At 34.8% G+C, this 11,726-nt stretch overlaps 1 protein-coding gene across 1 annotated transcript; it reads left to right on the forward strand.

Moving 5' to 3' along the window:
• Positions 1-6,864: 6,864 nt before the first annotated feature.
• On the forward strand, positions 6,865-8,239 carry LOC113053398 (histone deacetylase complex subunit SAP18). The gene is made up of 4 exons (XM_026218384.1): positions 6,865-7,042; positions 7,383-7,492; positions 7,572-7,694; positions 7,779-8,239. Exons 1-4 carry the CDS (start codon positions 6,971-6,973, stop codon positions 7,933-7,935), a joined length of 462 nt encoding a protein of 153 aa, XP_026074169.1. The 5' UTR covers positions 6,865-6,970; the 3' UTR covers positions 7,936-8,239.
• Positions 8,240-11,726: the final 3,487 nt, after the last annotated feature.

Below are 11,726 nucleotides of genomic sequence, written 5' to 3' on the forward strand. Positions count from 1 at the left end.
GACCGGGAAACATGAATTGTATAAGCCACACATTTAATCAACATCAGAATTTTCTGCTAAAATGCAAATGAATGAGAACACATACATTTTATGTGCTACGATTATTGGTAAACTTTTTATACCTTTTGTATACCCTTTAAATGCATCGTAATGATGAAATAAGCAAAATGCCATTAGAATAGTTTTAGATGGAGTACAGCATATCATACCTTCTTGTTTATCATGGAATAAAGAAGACATTCAGGAGAATGTCCAATTACAAGTACCAATTACAATGTTCAAATGTTATACAGCAGGGTGCTACATAAGATTAAAGTCGTGGTGATGAACTTCACATATGAGTAATAAGTAAAATGGAAAATTCAACATAAGCTAGATTCATCACCTTCACAAACAATAACACAGCACAAAAACGTGCGATGGTCAAAATTCGGAGTGAGTATATCATGCTATACTTTGTTGATTTAACACTACAATTATCACAATGAAATTAACTGTAATTCTGTGAGACTTTCACATTGCATGGTAGTGACAAAAAAAGTAAAGAACAAAGTACTTCTGGATTAATGTAAAAATATAGTGTTTATCTATATAGAAACAAAAAATAAATAAAAATGGTATAGGCATCGCAAGGACAAAGGCATTGGTACTGGAACTTAAGGGCAGCTAATGTCAAAATACAACTGTCTCCAACAGTTGCTTTCTTTCTTTCTGCTTTCTTTCATGCCTTGTATATTTAAAATTCTCAGCATACATGCTCCACTCTCAACAACAGTAAATTACATTTTAACTATGGATGGAATGTCTTTATCAAACCAAAGCATCAACAAAGTCAGCCTAAAGACTAAGCAATTTCCTTATGTAAAAATTCTAGATAGAAGATTGCCCAGATAACTGCCTGATGAATATGTTTGGTATGAACTAGTCCTTAGGTTGGATAAATGTTCTTAGAAGAGTTCAGATCCCTCTTTTGACAACAGAAACAAACAAAATTCATCTGTTAAAATTTTGAAACAATAAAGGTGCATTTGCAAAAGTGTGGCAAATATGAACGCCCATTCCAGGGTGCAGCAGAAATACACAAGTTATTCAAGGCACAGGCAACCTGCACTATCTTATAACAAGTGCTCACATTGGAAGTGCAATCTAAAACTGTAAAGGGACTCTCCACCGGGCCGGTCAAGATCGAATATCTTCTCTTGGCCAACATGCCTATGAACATCCGCTTTATCTGAAAGTGTGCCAACCAGTGAGAATTTTTCTCCATCCTGTCCACTCTGGCAAATTTCATTGTAACACATAGTCAGGGGGAATGTTTTTGACTGGGCTACCCATTTGGTTTACACTTGAGATTTCTTCTTCTTCCACATCATCTTCTGTCTTATCATCCTGTTCATCACATCTGCTTAGTGAAGAGGAAATACTTTCTGGCTGGTCTTGACTTCTAGTCTGGCCATGGTCCTCCTAGAAACATCCTTGTCCTTGCAGGAAGAGCAAAGCATTGGTTGCTTCCACTAGGGCCTCTTGTTCATCATACATTTCACAGGCACTTGCTTCTTTCATACTTGGCGACAGTGAAAATGGAAGGAGCATAGTCTGAGGATCTAGGATTTTTCACTCCTTTTCCTGTAAACACAACAAGAATACATTTATTTCTTAGTTATAATGCAAACTGTATCAACAATGTCTATGATTTTTACAATCTGACTCCCAAAATGGGTAGAGTAGGCGCCGCGAGTGTGGGGGGTGCTGCAAGATGGCGGATTGAGTAGTCAAGTTGTTTCGTGCTCTCACAAAATTTCCCAAGTTAGTTTAGCTTGATAAGTTTTTTTCCACCTCCACCTGCTAATACACATACCCGAAGTTGTGGTGCCGATATGGAAGATCATTGTTACGAAATGGAAATAGCAATAGGTTCGAGCAAAAGGGAGAGAGGAACTGATTCTGATCCACCCACACCGAGTAAACCCCAAAAAGGAAAAAAGGCTAAAAAACCAACAGAGTGTGAGGAAAACGAGGTGCCCAATTCGGCTATTTTGGATGCAATTAAAGCCCTTGGAACTAAGGTAGATTTACAGCACGAAGAATTAAGCACGCAAATGAAGCAGCACAGTGCGATGATTGCAAGCGTTGCTAAGTCCGTCCAAATAAATGCGCAGGAGTTACGAGAATGCAAAGACAAAATTAAAATGATGGAGAAACAAATTGAAAATCTATCCGAAGTCAATAATGATCTGAAAATTCGTGTGCTGGAAGAGGAAAGATACAAGAGGAGATGGTGTCTTCGCATAAAAGGTCTCAAGGAGAACTCAAACGAGCGCATAAGAGAGGATGTGATTCAACTTCTGGGCAAGATAACGCCAGAGTTTGCTTCTACTATGGAGGAGGCTGTGGATGTCGTGCATCGGGTGGGAAGAAAGGAGACCGGTCGTTCGAGAGAGGTGATCATTCTTTTTACCCGCAGATTGGTGCGGGACGAAGTATGGAAGAGAACCAAGTCGTCAGCAGTGTGCAAAGAAGCTGGCATTCGTTTTGCCGAAGACCTGACGAAAGAAGATAGACTGTTGAGAAGTGAATTATGGCCAAGAATCGCACAAGCCAGAAAGGAAGGCAAGGCGGCTGGGTTTAGAGGTCCATTTGGGTATATAGAGGGTAAACGTATCACTTAAAAAGGGTATTGACTGCTTCTCTTTGATATGAGGTGAGGTGGGGTGATAAAGGAATGGGATTCAGTTTTTTCTATTCCACAAACGCTAAACGTAGTTTACATCTTTATTTGGATTTAAATTTTACATTTTTTTATTCAATTTTTTGTTTTATCTGTTTAATTGTTCATGTTCGTGTTAAAATCTGATATCTCATTTTCTTCTTTAAATTGTAGGGGTTTAAAGGACTCAGTTAAGAGAAAGGCAATTTTCTTATTTTGCAAAAGTCAAAAATCACATTGTTTTTTTCTACAAGAAACACATTCAGAGTTGGCAGATGTTACCTTTTGGAAAAAGCAGTGGGGGGATGTTATGTTATTTAGTCATGGTTCAAATCGGTCTGCAGGGGTCGCTATATGCTTGAATAAATGCCCAGGCAAGATTATTACACACAGGGCTGATATTAATGGCCATTGGCTTGCAGTGGTCCTATACTTAGACGAAATATTTTTCATTTTAGTTAATGTGTATGGGTATAATGTTCAAACCCAGAATAAAGGCCTGTTGGAGACAATAACAAATGTCATAAGTGACCTAAAAACTAGTTACCCTACAGATTATATTTTAATCGGTGGCGATTTTAACATGTCACCAGATGAATACATGGATAGACAACCGTCTAAATTTGATATTTCTCATGCTAACAGTATTATTCAAAATTTCTGCTTATCCAATGGATTAATTGATATTTGGAGAAACTTAAACCCCACTGCCAGACACTTTTCGTGGTTCAAACCGAATGCCACTTCAAAGTCTAGAATTGATTATTGGCTCGGATCTGAATCTCTTTCAAGGAATGCAACTAAGTGTAATATTTCAGGTGCCCCCTTAACAGATCATTGTGTGATCAACTTAATCTTAGAACAAAGAAATAAACCTTGTAATACTAGAGGCTATTGGAAATTTAATGCAGATTTGTTGAATCATACTGATTTTTGTACATATATTAAAAAAATAATTGCTGAATTTAAAGTAAAAAAGATGCCAAGTGGTATTAAATGGGAGTATTTAAAACATAAATTAAGAGAATATTCAATGACCTTTAGCAAAAATCTGATGAAAAAGAAACGTAAAAAAGAATTCCAGTTAATACAAGATATTAATAAATGCTGTTGTCAACCTAACATGTCAGATGAAGATAAAGAAAAACTTATTAAGCTTCATTCCATTCTAGATGAATTCTATATTAAAAAGGCAAAAGGGGCATATGTGAGATCCAGAGCTAAGTGGCTGGAAGAGGGGGAAAAAAATAGCTCATACTTCATTAATTTGGAGAAAAGACGACAAGAAAAAAATTCGATAAGTAGTTTAATTGTGAACCAAGTAGAACAATTAAATCACAACTTGATAGTAAAAGAGGTGTTTAAATTTTACTCCAATTTGTATTCCTCTTCTTTTTCCTCTGTTAATTCAAACTCTTTTTTTCAGATGATAAAAAATAATATACCATCTATTGATAGTGTATTTAAAGAACTATGCGATTCAGACCTAACCTTACAAGAGCTTGATGCGGCGATTAAACAGAGTAAACCTGGTAAATCACCGGGTCCTGATGGGTTAACCACAGATTTTTATAATTTTTTTTGGGATGACCTAAAATATCTTTTATTTGAAGCCTTACAAGAGTGTATAAATAATATTGAATTATTGCCAACTATGAAACAAGGGCTTATAATTTTGATACCAAAGCCAGGAAAAGATAAAAGGATATTAGATAATTTACGCCCCATAACACTACTTAATACTGATTACAAACTGTTTACTAAAGCACTGGCTTCCAGATTAAAAACAGGAATATCACAAATTATCAGTGTGACCCAATCAGGATTCTTAAAGGATAGGTCAATTCATAATAATATCAGGTTAGTTTTTGATTTGGTTGAATATGGTCATTTAATTGAAGAGGATGGTTTAATTTTATTTCTGGATTTCTATAAGGCCTTTGACATGGTGGAGCATTCTTTTATTTTTCAAACTCTTAAACACTTTGGTTTTGGTCCTAAATTTATTAGTATTGTTGGAATGCTTTATAAAGACATAAACAGTTCTGTAGCTCTTACTCAAGGTACATGTCCAAGATTTGAGGTTAGAAGAGGCATCAGGCAAGGTTGTGGATGTTCTCCTTTATTATTTATTATGGTAGCAGAAATGTTGTCTATTTTACTCAAAATGGGAACCATATTAGGCATTGATTTTGAAGGTAATAATTTTATTGTCAGTCAATTTGCTGATGACACTACTCTTTTTTTAAGAAATGAACAGCAAATACCCCTAGCACTTCAGTTAATTAAGTTTTTTTCAGAAGCTTCAGGTTTAAAGCTAAATATGTCAAAATGTGAGTTATTGGCCATTCATGATCATCCTAATGTAACATTATATAATATCCCAGTGAAAAATGAAGTCAAATATTTAGGTATCTGGTTATCTAAGAGGATGGATAATTTAGAACATTTAAATTTTGATAAAACTTTGGATAATTGTAAATTAATAATGAATACTTGGCTACAGAGAGACATAACAATTTTTGGAAGAATTTTATTGACAAAAGTAGAGAATCTTTCTAGATTCATCTATCCATGTTTCTCTTTATCAGTTTCTGCAAAAAGGATAAAGGCAGTTAACAAATTAAACTTTGATTTTATATGGAAAATGAAAAGTCATTATATACGTAAAAGTGACATGATTAAAGATTATGAAGAAGGAGGTCTTAAAACGATTGACTTTGATATTATGAATGGGGTCATTAAACTTAGATGGTTGCAGGCTTTCATTAATGATAAGTCCTCTTTCTGGTTTGAGATTCCTACTATCGTATTTAATAAATGTGGTGGCATAAGTTTTCTGCTGCAATGTGACTTTGAACTTTCGAAACTCCCTGTAAAACTTTCTGCTTTCCATCAACAAGTATTATTATACTGGAAATTGATTTTCAAGCATAATTTTAGCCCTCATAATATGTCAATCTGGAACAACAGATGTATAACTGTGAACAGAAAATCTTTGTTTATTGATGAGTGGTGGCAGATGGGCATATGGTCACTAACACATTTAGTGGATAATGTGGGAAATATACTAAGCCATGTTGCTTTTTGTGGTAAATACAATATAAGTTGCTCTTCTAAAATGTATGAAAAAATTATCAAGAATATTCCATTACAGATGCTTAAATTAGTAAGTGAACATCTGAAACATTCAAGGATAATACCTAAAGTACAAGAACTTATTATAGAAAATGTAAGCTTTGTTGACAGAAAATGTTCAAACAAATTCTTAAGAGACCGTTTAATACATCAATGTTTCCCAGGACCGGTATTAAGAAATTACATTTTTTGTCATTATGAGAAGAAAGAAGTGTGTAAAATTAGGACCAATTTTCTTTCATTTCCTGTTAATCCTAAATGTAAAGAGGTGCACTTTAAAATTCTGAATCATATATATCCAACAAAAGAATTTTTAAGAACGAGATTTAATGTTGGGGATTCAAATTTATGTCAAATATGTAAGGTAGAGATAGAAACGGTTGAACACTTGTTTTTTCAATGCAGTTTGGTAAACAAATTTTGGAATGATGCATTGAGATGGATGCAACAAAGAATACCTGTAAGGTTGATACTGTCGTGGGAATTTATTAAATTTGGGCTATTAATAAAGGATAAAAAGGTATCCTATGTTATTAATAATATGTTGCTTTTACTGAAATTTTATATACACAAATGTAAATTTTTCAAAATCCCTCCAAAATTAGTGGTTTTTAAGGAGGAGTTTAAAGTATATTTGGAGACCGTGAGAAGGATGAAAAGTCCTAAAGCAGTGTATTTGTACTCCTTATTGGAAGACTTTGATTTTATAATTTGAATATTGTCCTACTCCCCTACTTTATATATTTATTTGTTCATTTAACTTTATTTGTATTTTATTTAAATTTTTTCTTTTTCTTTTTCTTTTAGTTTTATTTTCACCTAGGCTTCAACTTTTCTTGCCTGCTGATGTGAATATGTATATTGTGTTGTAATATTTGTATGTACGCTCAGGTTTGATTGTAAATCTGAAACTTCGAATGCCTTTTTTTGTTAAGGTTCAATAAATGTCAATAAAAAAAAAAAAAAAAAAAAAAAGGCGCCGCGAGTGTGTCGTCATTTGACTGGCCGTCATCGGTTGGCTGCAGTCACTGCTGTGGTGATGTCATCTCACCGCGCCGCGCTCGCTGATTAACAGGCGTCTTGAACAGCGATTCATCGCTTGCTTTCTAACAATATTGGACTACAATGGCTGTGGAATCAAGGGTCACCCAAGAGGAAATCAAAAAAGAGCCAGAAAAGCCAGTGGACAGAGAGAAGGTTTTTTTTTTTTTTTACTTTTGCTCCCCAATATTCAAGCAACATACGAAGCGTCTTTGCATGCTAAGCTAATTTGCAAATCGAACTAGTGTTACAAATTTAAGTATTCAGAGTCTTAAACGCAAATTATAAGATACTTTATATGTCTATTTGAAATATAGTATATAATAAATATATTAAAAACTTGAAGTATAGAACATCTGAAACTCAGATAAAGAACGCATACAGCAAACACATTTCACCTCATCTGCACTATCAATAATGAAGACGCACATATTTACCGCCGTCTGTTGGATGTGTTTCGAGGGAGACTGTTATTAAACTCCGCGTGTTTCCACAGACATGCCCTCTTCTTCTCCGAGTGTTCACCACTAACAACGGAAGGCATCATCGCATGGACGAGTTTGCTCGGGGGAATGTACCTTCTAGCGAGCTTCAGATTTACACCTGGTAACTTAGGTTTAAACTTTGAATTTAATAAAACTGAAGTAAACCGTATGATCCTGAATTGTATCTCGATTGGTTACAGGATGGACGCTACTTTGAAGGAACTGACAAGCCTAGTGAAGGAAGTGTATCCCGAAGCTCGAAAGAAAGGAACACATTTTGGGTTTGCAATAGTTTACCCAGACCCTAAGCGACAGATGTACAGGTAATGTATACATACGTTTTTTTTTTGTTGAATGTGGTCAGCTTATATTTGGTAAGGAGAATAACCTGTCTTGTTTTGTTGTAGGGTTAAGGAGATTGGCAATACTGTTTCGGGACGTAAAGGTGCAGATGACGCCATGACGCTTCAGTCTCAGCGCTTTCAGATCGGAGATTACCTTGACATCGCCATCACTCCGCCTAACCGTGCACCACCTCTCCAAGGACGCATGAGACCCTACTGAAACAAGACCGCATGCATTTAAACAAACGTGGAGAATATCTGGAAATCTGCCTTCCTGTAGAGTTCAGTTCAAACCCTAAATTAGGTTTGATTAGCTGATTCAAGTGTTCAAGTCAGAACTAAACTCTGTAGGAAGGTCGATCTCCAGCTGCAGGATGAGGCATATCTTGAGGATTGGAAGTTTGATAGATTCTTTTTCATATATTTTGTGTTCTTCATGGGGTTTTATACCAGGTCTACCTTTTTAATTTTAGTCCTGTTTCCATGATTCCCATAAAATGTTGAATAAATCTTTTTTTTTTTTTTTTCAGTATCTTGTCTTGTGTAAACATTCATAAACAGAAGAAACCAGTCATTTTATGAAAATTAACGGTTTATTTTTATGTTAACGGTTTATTTTTCATAGATATTAGATAAGCTGCAACAGAATGACCAACATTTTTGTATATTATGGAGACAAATGTTTGGCTTTTCAGAATTTCAATCATCTTGCCTGTAGTGCAAACTGTTCTTGAAATGTAGTGTCCCTAAAAAATGTGGCATTAGTGCAGCAGCTGTTATTTTATATTTATCAAATATGAAAATGTCATTTTGTATTCCATACCTGGATAATTGTATAATTTCTTAAAATAGTCAAAATTTTTTAAACTTATTTCAATGTAGTCAATACCATTTGCTTAACCGTCAATGACAGGTTTTTTGTTTTAGTCTCTTTATAAAGTATTATTTCTAGATTGTTTAAATACACTTACTTAAAAGTGTTTGCATTTACAAACTAATTTATGTCAGTCGAATCACTTTATTACTACAATCTTCTGTTCTCTTGGTTGCACTTTTTGAAATCCAGGTTTCACGGTCTGCAGCAGAGATCCAGAAGTAAGCCTTTAAGACTTGCACTGAAAAAATACATTATCATTTTTTGCTTTTACAGAATGAATGTCTAATTTGCAATATTGCCATTTAAACATTACAAGATAGTGACTTACTTTAAAAATATCCTGAGTGTCTGAACTTCTATCAGGCATCTCTGGTGTGCATGGCTCTATAAGGAACTCCACTCTGACTTTTAGAGTTGCAAAATACCAATCCTGGTTGAAACCATTTTCATGCATTGGGACAGGGGTCTGCTTCAGGTCTAACATGATCTGCCCCCATCTTCTTCCCAGAAGCATCATCAGATGCATTTTTCTATTCAGAGTGAAAGGAAGGGCAAACAATAGCATCTCAATAAAGGAAACTAGACACCATTTTATTTATAATGTTTAGCATCAAAACTAGGGTATGCTACCATTTTAAAGATTGAAGAATATATGATTACTTACAAAAGCAAGAGAACTCCCAAAAAGGGACTGCCAGTTTGGCACCTCGGGTATGGACTCGTACTCATAAAGCATTTTTGCCATTTCTGGAGCATCAAATGGAGGAACTCTGTTTGTGTTTGAGAGATCTGTTAGGTGAAAGCTGTCCTCCTGTGATGCCCTGTGTCTATCGTTTTCTTCCTGCCTGTCATCCGTTGAAACAGTAATCGCAGTGAATGAGTGAAACCATTATACTATTTTACTGGTATTATATGTGATTATGATTTCATGTATTACTAGTTAAGTCTCTTGTGGTAGTTTACATTAGTAACTTAAGCATTGAGTAAAGGAGCACATCCCAGCTTTTTTAATAGCTTGCTGACAAAAGGTGTTTCAAATGCAGGGAGCTCTGGAGTAGAAGGGCAGTTATTAGGGTGAAGAGGAGAACAAAGATCATTCTTTCCTTTCAGTAATGGAGAGGATGTGATGCTGTGTTTCTCAATATTAAATCCTGGGGTGCAAATGCAGGAGGCTCTAGGGATTCCAGACTCTCTGAAATATTTCAACACAAACACGCAAATCAAAAAGGGGAAACCTGAAAATAAAAAAGCGAGCATGCATCTTTTGTAACATTGTTAACACACAAATGTAACTGCACATTCAGGATTACAGGGACTAAGTGTAATAGTGTCAGAATAAATTATTAAAAACTCTTCTTAATATCAAGAAAACAACAGCCAATATTATTTACCATTGTCAAGACCTTTGTTAGGCACAGACAAAGCAGGGAAAGCATGAGAGGGTTTCTAACCATTCTCTGTTCTTTCACTGGTAAAGACACAACACACATTATGCACTTAATATACAAACATTACAGTTTACAATTTTTATCAATAAGATAAAAAGAAAAAAAATCCTAATCAGTAAGGATGCATTAAACTACCCAGAAGTGAGAGTAAAAATTGTAAGTATAGTTCTTTAAAATTTTGGATTCATCGAAGAGTCCTAAAAAAAGATTGTTTGTTTCCACAAAAACATTAAGCTGCAAAACTGTTTTCAACACTGATGAGAAACGTTTCTTGAGTACCAAAATCAGCATATTAGAATAATTTCTGAGAAATCATGTGGCACTGGAGACTAGAACAATGCCTGCTAAACCATAGCAGGAAAAAAAATTCAAAATATTACTGTTTTCACTGTATCTTTGCTCAAATAAATGCAGCCTTGATGAGTGCAAAAGACTTTTCCGTGCAGAGAAATCAAGTTAATAAGTTTAAAATATTTTAATTTCACTTTCAAAAATAAGTGCAAAACGTGAGTAGTAAAGTCTCTTGCTCCTAAAAATGTCAATTTAACTATGCTATTTTGTGTAAGCTGCATTAAATTTATCTTATTAAACTGAATGCTTGTGATGTGATATTCACACCCAAATATAGTAAGCAGCATTGCTGGACTTTTGTGTTTGTTTGTTTTTTGTTGAACAAATCCATGGTAAAGTCATTGTTCCAGCACATGGTATACTCAGAGATACCAAAGTCCCTCTAGTAGTGGAGTCAGAGCATTCTCGTCCATACAGGTGCTGGTCATATAATTAGAATTTCATCCAAAAGTTGATTTATATCATTAATTCCATTCAAAAAGTGAAACTTGTATATTATATTCATTCATTACACACAGACTGATATATTTCAAATTTTTATTTCTTTTCATTTTGATGACTTTAACTGACAAGGAAAATCTAAAATTCAGTATCTCAAAAACTTGTATTGAACACACCTGGTGCCACGATCTAATCAGCTAATTTACTCAAAACATCTGCAAAGCCCTTAAAGTTTCCGCAGTTAGTGATGGTTTGTGGAGCCATGTCATCTGCTGGTGTTGGTCCACTGTGTTTTCTGAGGTCCAAGGTCAACGCAGCCGTATACCAGGAAGTTTTAGAGCACTTCATGCTTCCTGCTGCTGACCAAATCAGAGCAACCTGGCCTCTCATAACACCTGAGCAGAGCCACAGACTGATCGACTCTATGCCACGCCGCATTGCTGCAGTCATTCAGACAAAAGTATTTGGGACTTTCCTTAGTTGTCAGTTATAATCATCAAAATTAAAAGTAATAAACATTTCAAATATATCAGTCTGTGTGTAATGAATGAATATAATATAAAACTTTCACTTTTTGAATGGAATTAGTGAAATAATTGTATCTACCATTAATCTACCATTCAACTCTATAATATTGAGTGAATAATAATTAAAAAAAAACCTTTCATGAATCAAGGCAAAGGCTAAATTATATCAAACTAAAATGTAAATTTAATCATCAGTTAAAGATAATATATTAAGCCAAGCAGAAGCAGCACCAGGATGTAAACATTCTCAGAAGTAATAAATATTTACCTGTAATTCCCTGTCTTGTATTTCGTGGTCTGTAACCATACTTCTCATATTGTTTCTTCAGCCTGTCAAACCAGGTATTAGGACTGTTTTTTAGTGTAA

The sequence above is a fragment of the Carassius auratus genome, chromosome 34, assembly GCF_003368295.1.
Source record: "Carassius auratus strain Wakin chromosome 34, ASM336829v1, whole genome shotgun sequence".
Lineage (NCBI taxonomy): Eukaryota > Metazoa > Chordata > Actinopteri > Cypriniformes > Cyprinidae > Carassius > Carassius auratus.